Source organism: Pygoscelis adeliae, unplaced genomic scaffold (assembly GCF_000699105.1).
Source record: "Pygoscelis adeliae isolate BGI_AS28 unplaced genomic scaffold, ASM69910v1 Scaffold436, whole genome shotgun sequence".
Classification (NCBI taxonomy): domain Eukaryota; kingdom Metazoa; phylum Chordata; class Aves; order Sphenisciformes; family Spheniscidae; genus Pygoscelis; species Pygoscelis adeliae.
In genome coordinates this window covers 1,848,289-1,871,133 of record NW_008825051.1, presented here as the reverse complement: position 1 = coordinate 1,871,133, position 22,845 = coordinate 1,848,289, and the positions used below count along the sequence as shown (strand labels likewise).

Genomic DNA, 22,845 nt, shown 5'->3' with positions numbered 1-22,845 from the left:
CCACATGGCTGAGGAGAGGGTCAGGGCATCTTCCTCCTCCTCCTCGCTGTTCACTTTGAACCGGCCAAACGGGCTGGAAAACAAGACAGAGAGCTCTTCTCATATCCCTTATCCTGGTTCCCAGGCCTCTCTGCTGTGCCCTAAGTGTCCTGATGCAGCCCTACATCACTCATCCCTACAGACTGTGCCTACGCCCCACACAGCTTTTCACCCCTTATGTCCCACTGCCTTGCATGTCCCCTCTGCTGATCTGCAACCCTGTCCAGCTCACACTGGTACTGGTACCATCACGCTTCTCCCCAGGCCAGAAAGATCATCTGATCCTGGCCACCTCCAGCCTCTCCCACTGCAACATGGAGGGCTCACTGCAGATTAACCACAAAAGCCTCTGGGCACAGGGGGGGCACAGGCTCCCTGCCCTTCAGAGGAGCTGCCTTGGGGTCAAGGAAGGGGACTAACTCAGAGCCCAGGAGCTGACAGTCCCCTTGGTCAGGCATCAGCACGGCACCTGGTCTGACCCTCATGTTCCCACATATCCAGCTGCCCAGTAGCCCACATATCCATATCTCTCAGCTTAGCAGCGGTCAGAGAGGCCAAGAGCCTCAGCCCAGGGTTGGCGGGGCAGAAAAAGCGGGTTTAGCTCCTGCAAGAGCCTCATGACAGCCTGCAGGGCCGTGCCTGAGCAAGACACTGCGGGGACCCAGGGGACGGTTCCCAGGAGCACCTCCCTGTCCCCTCCAGCCCTTGGGTGACCCAAAGCGCACTCACCTGAATCGGTCTAAGAGGTACAACATCACTGCCACCACATGCACAGACAGCCCCACCAGCAGCCAAAGCGTGCTTTGGAAAGGCTGCATGAACGAGTCCAGGGTGCTGCGGGGTATTTCCTAGCACACAGGAGAGAGGTGAACAGCGCTGGCACCCCTCATGCCTGCACCTTGCCCTCCTGGCTGGACTCACAAGGGCCCCTGCCCTGCTCCGAGCTCCTCCTGCTCTGCTAATGGGAAGGGTCAGGGTGGCTGAGACAAGACCCAGCAAAGTCTGGCAACCTAGAGGCTGGCAGCCCACAGCAAAGGCTGGGATTTGCAGCAGCTGCCCTGGGGTGGGTAGGGGCCAGCAGCTGGGGGAGCTGGGCGTGGTGCAGGCATGACATGTGTCTGCAAGCTGGGGAGCAACGGGCACCTCCCCTGGTCCCAGCCCATACCTTCTTCACAAGGATGGTGAGGCCCTGGTACTTGAAGGGCTTGGAGAACTCAATGTACTGTGCCCGCTCGTTGTTGATGGTGAGGGGAGCCACAATCATGTCCGCTTGGCCGCTCAGCAGCTCCCCCATCATCCCGTTCCACTCCTTCTTGTTGCTGTTGTTAACCTGCCAGAGAGCCAGCGCGGGATCAGACCACTGCCCTGACACCTGTCCCCCACCAGCCAGGACCCTCCCACACGGGGCAGGTGTCCTGCACTGCCCTCCCACCCCCGCTCCGGAGAAGGGCCTGAGGGTGTTTCAACACACGATACGGGCAAAGAGATATCACAGGCTGCCCAAACTCACCCGCTCTTGGGTACCAAATTTACCATCAGCCACCAGGTGAACCTCGTAGGTGAAATTCATCACCCCTGCCAGCCGGATGAGCAGGTCGATGCAGAAGCCATAGCAGCACAGTGCCACAGTGGGGCGGCCTGTGGGTGGGAGAAAATGGGGGGGACGAGTGGAGGCAGCCCTTTGCCAGGGACCCCATGCAGGATCCATGGCTGTCCCCAGCAAAAGCAGCCACCTGCATGGCTCTGCTTTCATATGAGGTGTAATCACATTGTTCAGGCAGGTCCATCTGCCTTGACCACCTTCCATCGCCTATGGGTGCTGGCAAGCTGGGCGCAAAAGAGTCTCTTTCATTTGCTATGTCCCAGTTGAGGTGGGCTGAGAATTGGTGCTGCCAACCCACTGTAGGTGACGGAGGGGGCTTGGTGCATGCGGGCTGTGCTGGAGGCGTGCTGATATGAACCCATAAGGTTGAACACAGCCTGGGACACAACTCAGGGCTGGGGAGTTGTGCACAGGAAAGCGTGATGGGCCAAGGGGATGCACTTCAGGTGGATTTGGGCAAGCCTGGCATTGCTAAGCAGCTCACACCCCTACCAGGTGCGCACTCCTAATCCTGAAACAAGCTTTCCATAATAAAATGGTTTGAAGCTGGTGTTGTTAGTGCCAGTGCAGCAGGTGCTAAATGTGCCGTGGGGTTCTTGCTTCTGCTTGAGATCAAGGTAAAGAGAACTGGAGCACGTCAGGGGACAGAAACATGGGATGCAATCCCCCAAAACAGCCCTGGAGCCCACCCTGAAGAGGGACAGCAGGAAAGTCATCTGTTGGCGTCAAAAACCTGAATCCCAGTACCCAGTTACAGCACAGCACTATTGTGGGGCTGAACTGATGAGGGGGCATTTGGGGGATGAATGTGCTGTCACCTTTCTGTTCCTCATCCTCTGGGCCTCTTGTGCGACTGAGCACCCTCCCTGGGGACCCCTTCTTGGGACAGGAGTCTTCATCAGCTGGATGGGCTGGGGAAGCCGCTGCGCTCACCACCAGACCGAGTTACCTGGGATGGTCTCGTTGGGTCCAGTGCAAAAGACCTTTTTCACAGGATCTCCATTGATGGTGAATTCCTCCCTGCACGTCCCATCTGATTGCGTGGGCTTCACATACACAAAGGGCTCTTGGTGGATCGTCACGATCTGCGAGGCAAAGCACAAACACCTGCTTGTCTTCATTCCCCTCCAGAACTATCTCCCCCTGGGTGGGGAGCTGGGTTGCCCTCACCATGCACGCATGGCCAAAATGCCGTGGTGCCCTCCTCAGCTGCCATCTCAGCACAGGAGACCACTCAGTCCAGCAGCGGGACCTGGCTTTGACACGGGGAACATTTGCTTTCCCTGCACCCAAGATGAGGAACAGCCACACCAGCATCCTCCTTCATGTGGCACTTTCACCTTGGCCTCAAAGCCTTTCACACCCCTCTCCCTAACAGCAGGCTGTCGAGAGCCGCTGCATAGCCAGGATTAGTGCCCTGAATGGTGCTCTAGACACTGTCACAGTGCCCCAGGCTAACGCAGGTATTTCAGTCTTGCCCTGGACCTTTTCAGTAAAGCAGCATCCCAATGCATCTGCACCACCTCTGCAGGAAAGGGCTCACTGCAGGTGGGAACGTGTGATTTCCCTTGCCTGGACAGTAAGGCAAAGGAACTGGTAAGACTAGCCTGCCCAGGATCCAGTCACTAAAGGGGCTGCTGGGATACACTTAAGGGAAGGGCATGAGAAGCAAAGTAACAGTGGAGGGAACTTCTCCCACTGTCACCTCCAGCTTCTGTCCATGAGCCCTTCAGGGATTTCCTGAGCTCAACATTGCAGCCACCAGCCCACCCACCCTCCACTAGCCTGTTAAATCTCCTTTTGAACCTGTTTCCTTCTGGCCTCCCTACTGTCTAGCAGCAACGGGCTCCAGAACTGAATATACCTTGGCCAAAGGAGCCCATCCTTCTATTTCCTGCAAACCTGTGGCAGGTCCCCTCTGGCTCCCAAGCCATGAGGAATGGTGAACACCTTATCCCTCCATTCCTTCTCCACTGTTGTTTCTCATATCCCCTTTACAACTGTCTCTTTCCAAACCAAAGGATGCCTGCCACCCTATCTAGTTTGTCTCCAGCTGGAAGTTGTGCTCTAGCTCTGAACGCCCTCCAGTACCTTCTCTAAGTTGTTCTGCTATATCCTCTCCGAGATGGCAGGTGCCCTGGGTTTGCAAATGCTGCTGACAGCTGCAGAGGCAGCAGCGGAAGTGGGAGGCAGATAAAGTCACAGCCCTGCATGCAGAGAGCTGAGGAGACCTGCCACCCCCTAATGACATTTCCTGTTACCTTCAACTTGGTCGACATCTGATAGCCTTGAGGTTTCTCGGTTTCTCCCCCTGGCCAGATAATCTTCCGGTCGTTGGTCAAGACCTGCCATCAGTCCCAGAGGAAGGAGATAGACGTGAGGCCATAGGTAGACACCCCAGTGCACACATCCCTCCTACCCAACCTGTCCAGGCCTGTACGTACGTGGCTGCCATTGTAAATCCCAACTTGGACCAGTTTCCGATTCTGCAGGTTCATGATGCTGTAGTTGGCAAACTTCCTGTCCCCGTCCTCGTTGAATTCCACCCGTCCAGTGACACCCTCCGAGTACTTGGAGGACATCAGCACCCTATGGAGAGAAACACAGAGGGGCCAACCTAGAAAACCTGCTGTGGACATTGGGACACCTAAGAAGGCATCAGAAAGGCAAATGCTTTCTCTCAGATGCCCACTACCCTATAGAAGTCCAGTCAAGGCTACCTATGGTCTGTTCATAGCCCTGTGGTCATCCTCTTCTGGTGGATGGAGTCAGTTTCCTGAATGTTGCACTACCATATCTGTTGTCATTGCCCCTTGTTTTCCACCAGATCAGTCCCATTCTTTTAAGGAATGATCCGTCCCACAGCACCCAAGGACACCTTCCTCTGGGGGTCCCTTGGAAGCAGTGTCCATGCCACTGCTCCCCGTGCTTCTGTCTGGCACCAGCCCATCACAGCCTGGGTAGTGCCCCAGGTATGTACATACACCACCAAGGGGAGAACCAACCCCCCAAATCCTGGAAAGACGATAGTGAAGACACAGAAGAATTGCCTGAGCCACTTGCAGTGCACCATAGAGAACAACTTCGAATAGCTCTCACCAAAGATTGTGTCAATGCAGATGATGCCAGAAATTTTTCTAAAATAATCTCCAGGCTTTGCAGGTCCCATGCTCAACAGAACCCAGATCTACAGACAGGGCATCCCACAGACACCACGGCCATGTCTGCAGAGAGCAACCCCTGGCACAAGATCCCACTGCCAAAAGCAACACCCTGGTGCCAGGTTGCATGCTGCAGAGAGCAGCCCTCCTGCACGGGGAGCCATGCTGCAGAGGGAATTGCTGCTTCACCAAGATCCAGCCTGCAGAAGAGACCCTTGTGGCTCCAGCATCTGCAGTGACGCAGGACAAAACCCCACGCAGCACAAAGATTGGGTTCGGGGAAGCACATGCAGCATCTGCTGATCACACTGCCCACGGCAGCGAAATCCAACATGCGCATGCTCTGATCTGCTGAGACACCACCGACCAAAAACGAAGCACCAGTATTTGCTACGGCAGAGAGCAAACCTGCCCCATGCACTTGCCCCCAAGTCCTGCTTGCAGCACGCTGACCCATGCTGCAGCCCTGAAACATTCAGCAAGAAACGTATCCGCAGCACTGAGCTCCGATTTGACAGAAATATCCCCCTACCCTGATTTGGCAGAACCCCCTCTTTCTCCCCTCTTCCACCCACAGAATTAAGATCCAGACCAGAGGAGGTCATCCCTCCATGGGCCCCCCAGACCTCTTCCTCCTAGAGTTGTTCCCTGCCCACACTGATCCCATCTACCGAAGCATTGCCCAGGAGACCATGGGTTGGCATGGACCGAATTGGTGCCAGGCACCAGGATGATGCCTAAACAGCCTGGACAAACTGGGGGCCAGTGCCTGAGCCCGTGTCCTGGCTAGTTTTCTAGAAGGCATGTAGCCCTCACATCTGAATCATGCAGGAGAGTCCAAGCAGTCCTGTGCCACATGCCTCAAAGCTTTAGTGACAGATACTTTGAACAAATCTACCACACTGTCCTTTTCCACATGCTCCCACCTTTTCCAGCTCTCCCTCAGCAGGTCCTCTGCTCCCTCCAGCAGGACCCTTCCCCAAATACCTCTTGAAAAGGGGTCCCGTCTTCCAGATGTTGGTGTTGCCCACACAGCCCCGCGGTGGGTCTGTGATATTCTCTTTCTCAAACAAGTCGTGCACGGCCTGGGCCACCACCGCGACAGCGTCGCTGATGTGGGCTGACTCATTCTTCCCGTTGATGAGCTGCAAACCGATCACTCCTGCCGCGAGCAGAGGGGAGAAGGCATGTCAGCAGGGCACACCGTTTACTCTGGCGTTACTCTCACGCGCAGGGCTCGGGGGCCAGCAAGCAAATGGTTATGGGGCTGAGGACCCCTCGGATGCAGCTGGGGAGTTGTCCGAGTTTCAGGCAGGGGCAGGCAGGGCAAGCATCTGCAGCAGCGCTGGACTGGGACCGTCCTGCCTGCTGGATGGGGACTGGGGACAGCTACGTGGGCTGCTGACACCCCATGCTCCATCCCCATCCTCTTGCCCAAGCCTTTCCCCCAGGTGACGGTGAGCTTGATTTGGGGCATGGCAGCGTGGCCGAGGCTGCTGCCTCCCCATGCGGGCAAAGAGAGTGGAGATCAACGCATGGGACCCTCCACTCGCTCAGGACCACCATGGCATCGTGTTCCCCCAGCCCAAGGGGTCCCTGGGAGGGCAGGTGCCGCCCGTCCCAGCTCCGAGCAGGCTCCTCTGAGCCCGGCTGACAGTGGGACGGGTGCCTCCGGCGGGTGCCTACCATCAGGGGCGTAACGCAGGGCATTGCCCGATATCTCCCGTTCCCCCACCAGCCACACGTAGCCGGAGCCTGTCATATTGAGCATGGCTGCTGATCTGTACACCGTGGCCGCATCATCCTCACTGCAACGAGAAGAAGGGAACGGCAATGTGGCTCCAGGTACCAGATGGCCCCTTTTCTCCTGTATTGGACCCCAAGGGGCTGGCAGAGCCAGGGAAAACACAACCCCAGGCAGCCCTCCTCTGATAACTGGTTCTCCTTTTCCAAGGTCTTTTCCAACCTTAATGATTCTATGATTCTATGATTCCTGGGCAATGGCTAATTCCTTGATGCAAAGGGAACCTTTCTCTCAGCTTCATCTAATCCCACAGCACCCAGCACTGCTGAGCATCTGCAAATCTGGCCCACTCCTTATTGCTCACCGTCTATAGGCATGGGGGCAATAGGACTCCCCTCCTTCACAGGTGGATCAGGATACATCATCAGTAACTATTGCTGCTTCTGCAGCTAACACTTTGCAGGACAGGCAGACAGCTCAACCATGCTCATGAATGCAAGCTTCCTGGCCAGCAGCACGCGCAACACAGCATCCACCACCTGCCTGGGACATGGGGCTTCATGTGGGTTTTTCTCCCACGCTCCTTGAAAGGACAACATGCCCCAAATCTGCACCGACTCCAGTGCTGGGCAGGGTTGCAAAGGGGAGAGTGAAGAAATCAGGACAGGGCGGGGAAGGGACAGCTCTGCCTTACCTGGCAGAAAGGATGATGACGCGAGCCTCCAGCTCCTTAGCCTCCAGCAGCAGCGACGTCACATTTTTGGTTCCGGGGTCAAACTGAAGCACTTTCTCAGCCTGTGATTAGTGTGAGCAAAGCTGGTTAGTGCAGGAGCCCCAGGACTGCTTGTGAGAGCCATGCTATCTAGAAAAGGGTCAAGAGAATTCATTAAACTGCACAAAAGTCTGCTAAATAAGGTTGGTTATAGCTACTTTTTTCTTTTTTCTTTTCTTTTCTTTCTTTTCTTTCTTTCCTTCCTTCCTTTCTCTTTTAAGGTTTTGGCTTTTTGGGTTTTTTTTTTTTGCACTGTGCATGCAAACTGAAGTCAATCAAGACCCAAAAAGAGGCGTGCATTGTACAGGAAAGAGAAAAAGGCTTTGAAATGCAATTGAAAACTCAAACGAGTGTTGTTTTTCAAAAACATGGGAAATGAAAAAAAACGTATTGCACAGGGTTAACCTTTGGGAGTAAAAGTGAGCAACTTACACCAAAGAACCGTTTCCTTTGGGGAGGAAAGGGGGTTGGTTCAACTTTTCAAAAAAAAAAAAAAACTTGCAAGTTAATTACTGGTTCACATGCATGTTTCAAAAAGAAATCCTTCCGGGGTCAGCTGGCTAGGTTTCCATTCTCAAGTCCAAACCAAACTATCTCAACATAAAAACGTGCTACCAAGAAACATAGTCATGGATCTTTTTTTTTTCTTTCTTTTCTTTTCTTTTTTTCTCTTTCTCTTTTTTTTTTCTTTTTTATTTTTCTGGTGGCTGTGGCTATTTTTCATTTGCTAGTTAGGTTGGTGGGCGGCGTGCATTTCCATGCATATATACCTTGGGTCCTCGCTTGTTGTCATAGGAAAGTTGGTCGAGGTTTTCATAGTTCCTTTTTTTACTCTGATGAATAATGTGCACAGAGAAAATATGTAGACACAGAAGAATATTATAAACAGTTGAAAATGACGTGTAGTAAAGCAATCCAACATCCACCTCCTCCTCCACTGTTTGCTAAAGGGTCTCTATAACGCTGGAGCTCGCAAAAACCACTATCAGGAGAGAGTGCCTCAGCTCTCACGGGAGCGTCAGGGTGCAAAGCCGTATCGGTTAGAGCAAGCCTGAGTGTCACAGCTGTTGCGATGCAGTTGCATTTCCCTTGTGGGAGTGGGGAATTCTTCAGCAAGAAATTTTTATCTTAAACTCAGAAACAATCTACGCATCTCTAAGGGCCTAAGTGGTGGGATTTCCATGGAATTACTGTGGAAGTAAAGGACAAAATGTTGTGTACGGAAAGTGCTGGATAAACGCAAACTGTTACAGTTAATAGTATTAGCATTACTACCATCACTATTATCATTACAATCCTGTTCACCCTAAGAGAGTTCACAGCAAATGAGCTGTCTCAGCTGAACTTCTCACCTCCTGCAAGGAGGGAGCAGCTTTTTGGTGCTCTGTTGCTGTCCAAAAGAGAAAGAAAAAGCTTGCTACGTCCCATGTTGGCTCAAAGCGTGGCAATATGAAGCAATGGTGATCATGGGATGACATTGCAGCTTTTACCTGGTGCTTGGGGAGGGCCGAGGGCACCTCGTGGCTCCGCAGCACACCGGTGGCCCTGGGAGGTGCAGCTGCCGGCGACCACGGTGCCCATAACCTGGCCCTATGCGTGGCTAGTGGGGTTCACTGCTGGGTGGTCTCCATGCTGCTGGCCGGAGCATCACACCTGGACCAGGGACAGGTGGCTCAGCATGCACTGACCCTGCGGATAATGGACCGGAGCAGAGAGCCTGCTCCCCACCTTGTCTCCTGCCTGAGCCACTTCTGCTGCTCAGCCCCAAAGGAGCCAGGGGCATGAAACCTACTTCTGGAGGGTTCCTCTCCTCCAGGCAGCGTGCTGAGGGCTCACAGCCTCTGCTCTCAGAAGCCTTGACCCTGCAGCAGCTCGCCCAGAGCCCCGTGGAACATCCTGGGAGCAGCCCCTGTGGTCATGCCAATAACATCAACCTGATAGTGCCTGCGGGATAGTGCTTGGCAGGTTTTGGTGGAACATAGTCTGACCTCTTCCTCTCGGCCCCGTGCCACCCCAGCTGGGCATCCCTGATCTGTGTGTATGGGGTATGGGACACGGCTCTATTCCGATCTCCATTTTGCAGCATATTATGGCAATGGCAACTGATCCCTGCCAGGAAACCCGACCCTTTGCACCCCAGTAATGCAAGGCTGCATGTTCCCAGTTTGTTCCTTAGGCAGCCAGGTCTTATCTCTGCATCTTGCTTTCCAAATTGAATAGCTTGTCTCTTCCTGAGCACTCAGACCAGTCTTTGGCAGGACATTTTGCCAGGTCTCCTTTCTGTGCAGCTGTGTGATCTTTCCCTTCTTCTCCTTGGATACAGCCTGGCAGGTTTTTCATTGCTTAAAGAAGTTGGGTCTTTGTAAGGAAAAGTATCTGAAGAGGCACAATCTGCTCAGAGCCCAGGTCTGCCTTCACTTCTGATGACGTCCATGGCAGGGATTTCTGCAATGGCTTCTTAGAGTCTGCTCAGATCACAGTGAGACCTGGAGTACCAACTGCCTCCAAGGAGAGCAGAGCCACAGCAGCAGGACAGCATGAGTATTCTCCAGTGAAGAGACATTGGTCACTTTTCCTCAGGCGCCATCAATTTAGCTGGAAATCCAGTCATCCATCTTGCAGCCTCCAGCCACGAATCGCCTCCTGTGCCCGGGATGTGCTGGTGCCTCAACCCAAGCTAGTCAGCAAAGTGAAGCAGAGTCTTGGGTGCAGCAAAGCTGGACCTGATGGCACCTGATCACCTCTGTCTCCCCCTGTCCCCATCTCTATTGCCAGAACTAGACCAGTAATGTTTCCTCTCTTTCCACTTTTTCCGTGTGGTCCTGCAGCACTCCCCTGCTCCTCAGCCCACATGGAGACCCACAAATTCAAAATTCACTTTCCACCATGTTCTCCAGCATTCACTCAAAAAATTACCACTTTCATGAACGTCACTGTCCCAGTGGAAGGGAGTCAGCACACCAGGGACCTGCCACCTCTGACTTGTACAAACTCCAATTTTCACAGAGTCTGGCATTTCCCCCTGAACCTGAGCAGCGTTGATGCAACAGTGGGCCTGCCCAGATGAATGAGCAGTGTTGTACTGGGATGAAGCAGTAGCTCCAGGCTGAGAGTTACTGCAGGCAGACCTAAGACAAGGCTAGCATGTGGGGTGCACCAGGGCTGGCCAGCCTGGCCTGAGTGCTGGGCTCTGAATACCTGCTTGAAGTGCAAATCCACACAGTAGTGCCTGAGTGACACCCAGCACTGGCACAGACTCCAGGGGACAAGCCATGCTCAGATCCAAGAGCTCAGGTGGGCCGGTTAGCCTCTGACCCAGCCCCAGGTTCTTGGGGACTGTGATCCAAGCCTTGAAGAGGTCAAGAGCAGATCTTCTGCCTGCTCTCTCCCCATGGCTCAGGCTGGCCTTGAGGAGGTTGGGGAGGGATCCAGGGTACCACTCCACAGCATGAAGAGAGTCAGCACACCGGTGATCAGAAGAGCAATTAGCAGAAGAGATTGAGGAAGAGGGGAAAGCCCTGATGGGGGTTATCTACCTTCCAGACCAGTCAGACCAGCCAGTTTGACCAGAGCAAGCACCTCAAGGAAAAAGAAACAAGATGCTGTGGCACATCCCAAAGGGAAGACAAGGTGACCTACCATCACAGAGCACATGCCCCAGTCTGGAGGATGGCCAGGGCATTTGCAGTAGCCCAGTGGCTGCCAGGAGGCACCAAGACATGTCACAGATGCAGTGCAAATGTGGGGCAGATCTGAGGACAGACCCTTTCTCCCCCATCTTTCAAGACCCAGATCTCAAAGGCTTTCCTGTAGGATGGGCAGGCTGAAGAAGAAAGACACCCTGTGCCTGGGAGTATTGCACAGAGCGAGTAGGGAGTGGAGGCATGAGAGGGAGCAGCTAAAGGGGATGCATGGAATCTGCAGGAAAACAGAAGGTGGAGATCAAAAGATGCAAGGAAGGGGACGACAGACTGGCAGTGGGAAAAACCTGTCCACAGCTCTCCCTGGGTGAGGGACATTGTGCTGGGAAGAGGTTTTGGAGAGAAATACTGTCCCGCTGTGGGAAGCTGCCTTTGGAGGCAGGAGGATCCCACCATGGCTGGTGGCACACCAGTGTCTCACGATGGCCCAGGATGCAGCAAGGATGAAACTTCTTGGAAACCACCACCAAAAACAAAAGCCTGTTGGTCAATGTGGCTTGTGCCAGCCTGCACCCCTGCACCAGTTGTTCCTGCAGTGGCTTGACAAGAGGTGATGAAGAGCAGCGGCAGGCTGCTCTCACTGGTCTCTCAGCTCAGCCGCCAAGTCCAAGCACAAGCACAAGAAGTGTCTATGGCCACATCTTCTCAACAGCCAACTGCCAAATGTCCAGCAGCTGCTGGTGGGGCTGGAGAAGAGCAGGTTGTGGTCCCTGCCCGTGACCCAGGAGGCAGCAGCCAGGAACGGGTGCCTGCCCTGATGCTGCTGGAGACTTGGAGGTGGGCTTGGACTCTGCCCACCCGAAGGGGACCTCACCCTGCCCTGGGTAAGAGGATGTGCTGGGACTTCACCCCATAGGGCAGGAGGTGGTTCCTTGCCTTCCAGACAGGCGCCTGCCTTTGAACCACTGCAGCCAAACGGCTCCCTGTGTTCTCCTTCCCTGCTTGGCTTGACGCTTGCTCCAGTCCTCCCCGCCCCGGCTCCCCCGCGTGGCCCTGAGTGCAGGTGCAGTACACCTCCTCGATAAAGCTGCTCCTGCCAGCTGCAACCGCCCTCTCGTAACAGCATGGGGTGTCAGGAAAGCAGCGTTTGGCATGTGCTTCAATGGAGATGGGAACGGGGGCGTCAGCCTGCAGCCGCAGAGCTGACACCTTTATAGAGAGGGTGCATTACACCTCCGTGCATCAATGCGCCGGCTGCCCTTGCCCCTCCTACGCCACTAAGGTGAGCTCCAGTTAGCCAATTCGCAAGCTGCTTTTCGGGGTTGGTTTGGCACTGCTGGGTCTGCCTGGCCCCGGGGTGGCTGTAATGGGGCAGGTGCTTCCCTAAGCTGAGCGACTGGTCCTCTCCTTAGGTGGGAATCTTGGGCGAGGCATTTGCAGAGCTCCAGGTTATCCTTCCCTTCATTTTGTAGTCGATTTACATGTAGGAGATTTTGACCATGGCAAAGCAAGTGAAATGAATAAAGTACAAAGTTCTGTCAGGTACTAGTCAGACACTGTTGATGCTTTAAGCATGTTAGCCATGTTACAATGGAAAGAAAAGGTGTTTTACATACAGAAATCTACATACATACAACAGCCCGAGACTTCTAGTTTTGTTGTTGTTGCTTAAACAAAGCTACAAGACAATGTTCAGGAACTGACCTTGGACTCTTTCTCCTCCAAGAGCGTCTCCAGCTTCTTTTGTGCAGCACGACCTTCGTGGTCGTCACTGACTATCAGAATGACGTGATTCCAGTTGAAGACTCTCATCATCTCAAACCAGACATTGGCCTGGTGAGAGTATGGTGGGACCGTGCGCAAAAAGGACAGGTGGATGCTCTGCAAGGAAGAACAAGAGCTAAACATAGACTGGTTGAGTCATTGGCCAGGGCGCGTCTCAGGGACCGGGCAGGTTTGCAGGGACAGGGCTGGGATCACAAGGCCAAAGAGGCAAGAGCAGCAATTTTTGGTAGACCTCTGGGTTGCACACCTTGAGCTAGCCTTTGGGACCTGTACTCCTTTCTTCTGGCTGAGAAGCAAGCTCTGGCTACAATTTCGTACCTCTCTGTGGTTAATCCAGCGCATGGGAGAGAGGGTTTTTTGCTTTGTGGTCTGTAAACACGTGGTGAAGAAAAGCCTGTCCAGCAACAAACTGTCAGCAACATTCAGTGCAAATATAGCCTTTCCTCTTGACTTTTTGAAAACCTTACTGAGCAAAGGACATCAAAAAGAAAACGAATTCCCTTCAGAGAGCGACAAGGAGCAGCTGCAGGTATATGCAGGGATATATTAGTTATTTGTCATGAGAGAAGTTCAGAAAAGCAGTTTTATAATACGCTGTTTGGCTGTTTCTCGGTCAACTTGTTCTGCAGCAGCACACAGGAGGCAGTCCTGGGCTCATGCCCCGGCTAACCTATCTGATTTGGTTAAAGACATCATTATGGTTGGATGATTGGAATTGCAATAGCAATTCCAGCCTAATTAAGTACAGCACTCTTTGGGGAGCAATTGGACCACAAGCTGTAGCTGACAGAGAGGTTTCAAAAAATGCAGCTTTTCCAAAAGGCCCTAGAGTCAAATACTAGAAAATGAAAGTGCTTACGCTCCGCATGGACACTACTTGACAAACCAGCTACGTGCTGGAGGGAGGCAGAAGTCTGAACAGGACAGAACAAAAAGGAAAGCACCATAATATTTATTTTTTGAGGCTGAGATGGTCCTCTAGACCAAACAGGGCTTGTCCAGACCTGCTCATCCAGGGACCTGACCCAGCACGAGTCAGGAATATCCTGAATGGGCCAAAGTAATTCGCTCTGGAAAAGAAAGGGTGTCACGTCCACCATGGACCTGCGCAGGAGGGATGGGCAGATCAGATAATGCCTTTTCCTCACACTCAACATGGTGATAAAGTCAAACCGAACCATGCAATGTATAGAAAACACTGCAAAACCCCTGTCGTGGTCAGGTCTCTCTGCAGTGGGACGGTGTGTCCGTTCTGCTGCCCTGGCCCAAAACACAGAAAAGAGGGAGGCAGCAGCAAAAATACCAAAGCACTGGAAACATTTCCTAATTACTGAAGACCAAGAAGAAATGTGGATGTTCAATCGAAGGAGGAAATGAACGAGGAGAGCTGTAACAAGCCTCCCAGAGCTGCAATTTTGTATGACTGATACAAACATTCCAAATTACACGAAGAGCAGGAGCAATGTGGCTCACCCCCCAAGCCCAGTACTAATCAACGGGATTGGGAAGAAGCCCCACAGGGACAAGCAATGGAAGGACAACTATGGTTTCCACACCAACACGGTGCTCAAGCTCTCTTTGGAGTCAGCAGAGATGCCCAGGTATTTCCAGGTCCAGCTCCACAGCTTGGGCCAGGGGCGCACAAGATGGGTCTGAGCATTTTTAATTTTTAATCCCTCAGCATTTTTAATTGCTTTAAGGAAATACATGGAAATGGAAAATGGAAATGGGAAAAAAAATCAGAAGAGAAATGAAAAAAGAACAGAATAGCTAATAGTGAAAAAAAAATTCAGAAAAATACAGGCTAAAACAAATCAAAAATCTAACTTAAAATTATTTCAATCCCTTTTTGAAATTAAAACATGTTTGAAATTTCAATATATTGTATCAAATTATTTTCTAGTTTCCCAACTAGCTTGCAAAAATGCTGTTTAAACTGATCGTGGCTTTCTTAAGTGTTGTAAATACATATCACTAGGTTCAGATGAACAAATTTTACTGCAAAGTTGTTGAAGAGCAACTTGTTTTAACAGTTCGGGCAAATTTGCTTTCTGAGGTGGTGTCAAAAGGGTCATGGACTTGGTATGATGGTATCTCAGCTCTCAGACTGCAGAACTGTAGTTTTTAAATAGGATAATGAAGAATAACTAGTCACAAATGCTGAGTCTAGATTTCAGGATGAGCACTCACATTCTGTGCTCAGCTTTTGAAGCACCTGGGACTCCTGAACTTCTCTGCAGGGCCCAAAGATTGGCAGAAAAATGAAAGTAGAGTGCCCCCAATCACAAGTCCAACTTGGGATGTGCAGAGGCAGATGGGAATCAGGTTTTGTGTGATTTGATAACCCATATCACAGCATATGCAGTGACAGGTCTCTGGCAAATCCCTCTGAACCCAGCACAGTTTTCCTGGCCATGGGCACGGGCACATGGGGCTGTACTGCCAAGTATGTGGATGCAATGATTTTTGCATCATAGTAAGCCCTTTTTTAGGAAAATAACTGTTGTAAAGATCTGATTTTTTAACACAGCCTCTGTGAGACAACCGTCACTCATTCCTTTACTGAAAGAGTGGTTAAACATTGGAACAGGCTGCCCAGGGAAGTGGTTGAGTCACCATCCCTGGAGGTATTTAAAAGACGGGTAGATGAGGCGCTTAGGGACATGGTTTAGTGGGCATGGTGGTGCTGGGTCGACGGTTGGACTCGATGATCTTAGAGGTCTTTTCCAACCTTCATGATTTTATGATTCTATGATTTCAGTTGCGCGGCTCATCACTCTGTCCCTGAAGTACTGCCTCAAGTGCTTTAACTCTGAGCTGTCATGGGTCATAACCCACTCCCCTCAGATCAGGCACACAGCAAAAATGGTCCTAATTACAAATCAACAGTTTGCCTTGCAAGATGTTTTGCAGGATTCACATCGTTTGCTCTCCTCTGAGTGTGCCTGCTGCCCGCTGGGAGGGCTGGGATGTGAGCGTGGGAATCGCTCAGCAGACCCAAGCCGAGAAGCAGCTTTCTGCAATGTCCTCCTGTCTCCCACCAAGACCTGGCTGCTCAGCCCTGTGCTTCCTCACTTAATGCTATTTCTGCAAAAAGTAAGTAAATACAGGTTGGGACTGAATCCAGGCTTCCACGTGGATTCAGCTCAGCAGAAACCCACGGGGCTGGAGCCCAAATGCACGGGGAGTGAGTGTGGTTATGAGGCTGGGGACATGCGCTGGGTGCAGTCTCTTAGGAACCGCAAATTATTAATGGTATGGACTTTGTTGCCATGAATATGTATGAAGAGGAGTTGAATTTGAGTAGATCCTCTGTGTGTGTGTATGTACGTGTGCAAGCAAGGACTGTGTATACATAAATGTGAGCATATACATGCAGAAAAGTATGTGTGTGCATGTACCCGCAGAGGGAACGTGCTTGGGTGCTTGAATAGCTGTGCACAGAGTCTGCACGTGGCCATGCCATGCCTGGGGGAGGGTGCACGTGTGGGTGCCTATCGATGGAGTTTGTGTGCATAGGGGACGTGCACATGTATACCGAGTGTGCAAGCATGGCTGTGGGGCCACCAGGCAGTGCAAGTGTGTCCGTATAAGGCCCACGTACAGGTCCATGAGTGAAAGGATTGCTATCTTTACCTCTGTCTGCCTAAGGGCTCATCACAGCTCACGGTCCATGGCTGGTAGAGTAATTTTTCCTACAGGCTTGAGAAAATTATGTGCTTTTGTTTCATTACCTATGGAAATAATGTAGTCAGTCCCCCTTTAAGCAATGTGCCCCAAAACTGAGCTGTCTGGGCAGCTTCAAAGAGATCAACAGAGATGCCAATATATAAGTTCCTGATAATGTAGCAAAAATCATCAGCTGGGTACAGAAAAGAAGCCTTGGCCAGTGTCTCCGTGGAAGGAGCCTGGGCTGCTCTGCCCCCTGCTCTGTTCAGACTGCCCACCAGCCAGCACACCTTGCCTCTGAGCCCCGCCAGAAAGCAGCCTGCCCACTGCCCTGCGTGATGGCTGCAGATGTGGGAGGGAGCTGAGATAACTCCGCGATAGCTTAGGCGTGTGCTGGGAGGGATTTTAGTGGGGGCAGACGTGTGGGGAGTTCAGGCACAAATGCATGGTCTGCATCTCCCCTGCAGTGCCTGGAGGAAAGGACTTGTTAACCTCTGGGGAATGGCCCAGCAACCGCAGCGGCAGCCTTGTGGAGTGGTGGGGCTCTGTCCTCCTCCCAGCTTGAACCCCGAGAGCCTGTGAAGAGCTCTCCTCCACTGGGATGAGTGGGCTCCATCACTGCCATCAGCACAGGCTTCAGCGCGCGGAGTCCCTTATCTGCTCTGACGCACTGCAGGCCACCCCTGCTGATGGCTGTGCTGCTGGGCAGTGGCTGTGAAACCCATTCCCGGGGCAAACGTCTCTGCATTACAGTAACCAGCCTCTCCAGTCACTTCTTGCAGGTGCCGGTGAAGGAGTCCTGACCCTGACGTCGGCTGAGGGAAATCACTTTTCTCCCCACTTTCAGTGCAGCTTCCCACGCTAAGACGGTTTCTGCTGAGCATCGGTTGCCAGTGAGACCGGTAATAAAGAAAAATACCCCTCTCAGTGAGCAGTAACCCCCGGGAGGGCATGGAGTGGTTATACTGAGATAAGGAACCAGAGGGAAAAGCCATCCCCGGGCCCAGGCTGGAGAGAGAGAGAGAGAGAGAGAGCTCTTTTCAACTACCAGGACCAGGTGCTGGACATTGGGATGGCTCTCCAAGTGCAGAATGACTACACTCCATTTTCCGTCTATTTCAGCAGCAGAGCAGGTCTCAGTTAAGAGCCGCCCTTGATCCTCCGCTGCACTGCCTCTCCAACGGGGGGATGGTGTGGGGCTCAGCACCTCGGGGCACCCAGCATGTCCGTTCATCCCCATCACATAGGTGTGGTCCCACGTGGTGGTGATGAACGGCACCAGACCCTCCCGGCTCTTGAGCTGTGCATTTCCCCATGATCTTTGCTCTCACGCTCTCAGTTCATTTCATATTTCTCTTATTGTCAAGATGTCAATGTCATCTCATTTTCTCGGCTGAGATGTAAAGGAGATATAAATACCCACAATGACACATGGGGAACAGAAATACTAAAGCAATAGTCCAGCCTGTCCATTCAGGGGGCCCGGCATGAGAAGGTCGGAGTGTGATTTTTGCAATGCTCAGTCCATGAGGAGTCCATGAAGGGCTCTCCATAGTGAAGGACACCACAGTGATGGGTACCACTCTGCCGCCTTTACTGTGAGACCCTCCTCTCTCCTCCTGCAGTTCCCTGCTCAACTCACTCAGAGGTGACCGGGATTTCAGAGACCCCCTCACCGTGCAGGCAGGATTGTGCTGAATGACGTGAGGGTCTTGGTGAAGAAACGGGTAATGATTTCATAAGATCTACGCACAAGAAGGCCAAACAAAGGCTGCCAAGCCAGAGTGCTCAGCTTGATAGCTGCAATACCATTTCTAGAACAAATAGTTCTTAGAATACCGGGAGCAATAAAGCTTGCTTCCCTCAGGTATCTTTGTTGAAAGACTGGCTACAGCTTGTGGACCACTATGCTCGACTGGAGATGCTCTGAGAACATCAAAAGGTACTGGGCAAACCTGTCTGTGCTGAGGCCCATGCCTTTCCTCTCCCCGGCAGCTTAGCCTTGGGAGGACCATAATTAACTCTGAGACTTCGACCCCCTGTGAAATTTAGCTAAAATTGGTTGATGCCTTCAAAACCAATCAGGGACATACGCACAATGTGATCTAACAAGCTTGTTTCCATAGAAACTAAGCTGAAAGATATAATTTCCTGAATTAAAAAAAAAACAAACCCAAGGCAAGCTGATCAGTGGAAACCAAAAAGGGAACCAGCTGAATGTCCCTGTGTTGCACCAGCCAGCCTGTCCTGCCTGGGGTGTGCAGAGCCTTGCACCATCCCGTCCCATGCCTTCGCACCCCTTTGCTCTGCTGTCCTCCACTCCACTCCCACCTTTGCTGTCCCCTCCAGCTCCTGCCAGTCCACTATTCAACATCCTTGCTCCTCTACCCACCCAGTCCCTGCCTTTGCCCCATCTCCTGCCTGCAACTCTGCAGAGACCTCCAAGTCCTCAAGCCCCTGGCTGTCTCAGCGGGAAGAGTCTGAGCAAGAGGCCAGCCAGGCAGGAGTGCTCGGAGGGGTGAGACATGCCCGGTGCAGGCAGTGCGGCCTCCCTGCTGAGTCCCTGCCAGGCAAGTGCACCCCATAGCCCTTGACCTGCCCAACACCCCCAAATATTCAGTGGGGAGCGCCTCCCTGCCACTGCAGTGGGTTGCCATTGCCGCAGTGGGTCACTCCTCCAGCTCTGAAGTCAGCCGGGTGGTTTTTATGAGCCACTTTTGCAGAAAACTTGTTTTAAATAGGAAAAAAATGGCTGAAGCAGAGTCTGCCGGGGAAACTCCCACCCCCTCAGGGTGAGCACGCAAATTCAGCACAAGGTCGTGCTGTGGAAAAGGCAGCCAATTTGCTTCGGTAAGCACAGCTCTGCTGAGATGAAGCTGGACCGACAGCATACACGGTCCCCTCTCCCTGCCATCATGTGCACTGTGACAAGGTCCCTCTCGGTGACATTGCTGATCAGACCTATCTCCTCCCCATGGCAGCATGAACCAAATTCCCCCCGCACATTTCCTACCTGCTGCCTGCCCCCTCCCTCGGTCTGCCAGCTCTGTTACCATCCCTCTCCTTATAACAGTGCCTGACGGGACCCCGCCAGGCCGTGCAGGTCCCCAGCCCCTGGCAGCCACCATTGCTGTCACTGGTCTTGGCTTGCTGGTTGTCCTACCATGGTTTTACTTGGTAGGAGAGGCCAAGAGCTGCTGTTGGTCCAGCCGAGCAGTCCTGCAGGCTGCACCTCCGGGAGCCTCTGCTCCTCCCTCCTAAAATTTGACTTCATTTAACATGTAGGCGGAGTGACTATTTTTGCACTGAACATTTGCATTTGTGAATATTCACATTTTCCAAGCAAAGACCGATTCGTGCTTCAAAACAGGCCTGATCTCACCCACTAAGCTCGTGCACCTGGATGAAAACCTCCACCAAGGCTGCAATGGCGTGTGGTCTGCCTGGCTCTGCTCAGCTCCTCCTTTTGCTTTTACTAAGCACAAACTGTGTTTGCAAGATGGGTTGGGAGCTGAGCACCATTGGAAGAGCTGGCCATGGCAGCACCTCATGGCCCAGGCCAGGGCATTGCCCCCAGCCCCCCCACACACAGCAAGACCTCATCCAGCCTGAAAGTCTCCGTGTTTCCACAGGGAGAGCAGACAGCAGTTTGAGACACTGGAATTTGAACCTCTTCTTGAATGCTGGCCGGACTGAATGTCATTCAAAGCCTCGGGATAACTTGTTAGTCAATTCTATTATCTCCCCTACCAATATCACAGAAACCCAGAGAAGTGAATGCAACCAAACAACCTTCAAGCCCCAGAGAGCTCTTGCCCAATGTACAGGCTCCATTAGGATCCTCCTGCTCCTCCGCGGGTCCCCCTGCACCCGGGGAGCACCCAGGACCCCCCCGGCTGTCACTAGTGATGCATTTGCCTTGGCTGAAGAGCAGCGAGCCCAGCAGCCTGGCAGAGAAACGCTGCAGAAATCATCCAGCACTATGTAGGTCAACACTGGCAGCTGCGAAAAAATAATGTACCGGGGAATGCGGGAGAGGGAGAGAGGAAGCTGCAGGTTTAACTGGAGAGGACGGAAGGACAGACAGACACATAGATAGGCAGGGTAGCGCAGACATCATTAACCCTCCTGACGGGCACTCTTGATTTACACCACATGTATGAGGTACTAGACTAGAAACATGCATCAGTTACCTTATCAGAATATATAGACATGCGTGTTGTCAGACCAATGACAGGGATCCTGTAGAAGCCAGCTGTGTATGATACAGGTGTTGGTGTTAGGTGATCGTTGGGAGCAGGAGGGTGACTAACTAATATTGCATAGACCTGTAGGACAGGATACATGACACAAACATTATTTCACAGGAGCACAGCGGCCATCGAGTGTGATTATTTTCCTTTTCTTTTCTGCAGCATTAAACAGCCCCACGTTAACACGATAACGGCATTCAAATAATTGGGAACAGCGAAGCAAGGGCTGCGCTGGGGAGCGAGGGGTGCTGTGGCGCGGCTCGGGCTGCAGCCCGCGCGGACGTGATGGGTCTGCTCAGGGTTATATCTTAATGGAAACGCTGTGCCTAGCCGCCCCACTCGCTAAACTAATAACTTTCATGGATTACAGATTAAAGGGAAACATCTCCCTTACAGTCACACTGTGTAATGCGATTTCTTTAACCACACATTTAATACTCGGTTGTAATTCCCCTCTGAGGACTATTACAAACAAAGTGGTCAGCTGGGACTCCGAGCAGGAGAAGGAGCACAGAGCCGTGGAGTGAATCAGCCATCTGGCCCTGAGCACGCAGAGAAATGAGAAAGCCGAGGGGCGGCGGGGGGCAGGAGCTGGGACCTGCCCACAGCACGCCGGGGCGGTGGGGCACAAGGGATCTGGCTTATACCAAAATGGGGAAGGAGGATCTCAGCAAGATCCTGCTGTTATTACAGGGCTGGGATTTTGGTCTCCAGCAGGATCTATTTTGTGTCAAATGGAGAGGAAGGAGCTGGGTAATCCCCGGGGGATCCTTTGTTACACTAATGCCCTTTCACAGCACAAGGAATGTCCCCAGCTGGTGACAGGTCTCCAGCTAGGGTGAATCAGTGCAAGGACTCTGATGTCTGGGAGGAAATAAGACTTCTTCTTCCTCCAAGCATCTGCCCGAGCCCCGGGACATGCTCTGCGCCCAGGCTGGAGGGACGGCTTGCTAGGACGGGAGGGGAGGATGAAGCACGCCTGGGGAAGTGGACCTGGAGACTGGGTGGAGTGGGAAGAACGGAAGATCCTGCCTCGGTTGGGTGGGAGCAAGCTGAGGGTTCAGAGCGAGCTGGGGCAGGGGTTGGAGACCCTACTATGGAAGAAGGAAGGAGCTACTGGGGAAGGGGTTGGGGAGGTTACCTGGGGAGGCAGGAGGAGGGGAGTGCCCTGAGCAGAGGTGCCCGGTGCCATGCTGACAAGAGGGGTGGGTGAGGACCTGCACCCAGCAGGACTGGGGCATGGGTCTTGGGCAGGACCAGGCACTGGGGGGAGAGGCTGGTGGCTGTGTGGGGGCAAGGGCAGCGCTGTGCCGCACAGCAGCTGACCGACGGGAGCCATTTTGCATGCGCGGGCTCCCAGCCCCTCCTCTGCCTCGCAGCCCCCTGCTTGGGCACAGCGCCAGTGGCCAGCGAGCGAGGACAGAGGGTGGCTATGCCCCACGCTGGGGCCGTGGGGCTGGGAGAACCTCTGCATGTTGCGACAGCGTGGCCACCCCCAGCACCCTGACCCACAGCCCCCTCCGCACCCCGGCTTAGCTGCCCCCCGTGTCCCACCGCTCACGCAGGGACGTGCCAGCACCTGCAACCCTGCATCGGGCCGGGGCTCCGTGGGGTTTGCCATGGGGACAAGGCTTAGAGGTGACATGGACACAGGCATCCATCAGCTGGGTTGCTTAAATGAGACCTCGGCTCAGCGAGGGACCCGACTGAGCCTTCTCCCCGCTCCCTGCCAGGCAGTGGGTATCTTTTACAGCCTGCGCTGCCCTTCCTGCCCGGCTCTGCCAGCATCCCCAGGGATGTCTCCAGCCATCCTCCATCTCAGCATTGGGAAGCTGAGCTGCAAACGTGTCAGCTCTGCTCCACTGTGCATCTCTTGCCCCTCCAGCTCCCTCCCCTCTCCCTGGCTTTGTGTGTGCCTGGGTGTGCATATATGTGCATGTGGGTGCGTGTCGGTGTGTGTGAGTCTCCATGGTGCGGGCATTCATACAATTTGTGTGCATGTTTGTACCTATGCCTGGGTCCATGTACACCTTTGGCATGTGCACGGGTGTGTTTGAGGTGAAGGTGGGTTTGTACCTGCCTGTCTGCCCACCTGATGGCCCCGAGTGGGGGGAATGGGGCTGGTTAGCTGGGCTCAGCAACCAGAGCACTCACAGGGGAGATGGAGGGGCTGGGCCA

At 53.1% G+C, this 22,845-nt stretch overlaps 2 protein-coding genes across 2 annotated transcripts in view; one reads left to right on the top strand and one right to left on the bottom strand.

Annotated features, from left to right (window-relative positions):
* Positions 1-22,141, bottom strand: part of GRIN1 (glutamate receptor, ionotropic, N-methyl D-aspartate 1) — a 34,407-nt gene extending 12,266 nt beyond the window's left edge. The window contains exons 1-14 of the mRNA XM_009326394.1: positions 21,998-22,141; positions 20,608-20,742; positions 12,665-12,841; positions 8,090-8,152; positions 7,242-7,342; positions 6,490-6,611; positions 5,791-5,965; positions 4,087-4,231; positions 3,904-3,987; positions 2,592-2,727; positions 1,550-1,677; positions 1,205-1,369; positions 769-887; positions 1-73 (exon numbers count right to left, since the gene is read on the bottom strand). The exon at positions 1-73 is cut by the window's left edge and continues 45 nt beyond it. Of these exons, the coding sequence (XP_009324669.1) occupies positions 1-73; positions 769-887; positions 1,205-1,369; positions 1,550-1,677; positions 2,592-2,727; positions 3,904-3,987; positions 4,087-4,231; positions 5,791-5,965; positions 6,490-6,611; positions 7,242-7,342; positions 8,090-8,152; positions 12,665-12,841; positions 20,608-20,742; positions 21,998-22,141 (1,767 nt within the window). The remainder of the gene's footprint in view (positions 74-768; positions 888-1,204; positions 1,370-1,549; positions 1,678-2,591; positions 2,728-3,903; positions 3,988-4,086; positions 4,232-5,790; positions 5,966-6,489; positions 6,612-7,241; positions 7,343-8,089; positions 8,153-12,664; positions 12,842-20,607; positions 20,743-21,997) is intronic.
* A 548-nt stretch (positions 22,142-22,689) lies between these two features.
* Positions 22,690-22,845, top strand: part of LOC103918965 (cholesterol desaturase daf-36-like) — a 28,370-nt gene continuing 28,214 nt past the window's right edge. The window contains 1 exon segment of the mRNA XM_009326393.1: positions 22,690-22,731. Coding sequence (XP_009324668.1) covers positions 22,690-22,731 — 42 coding nt within the window.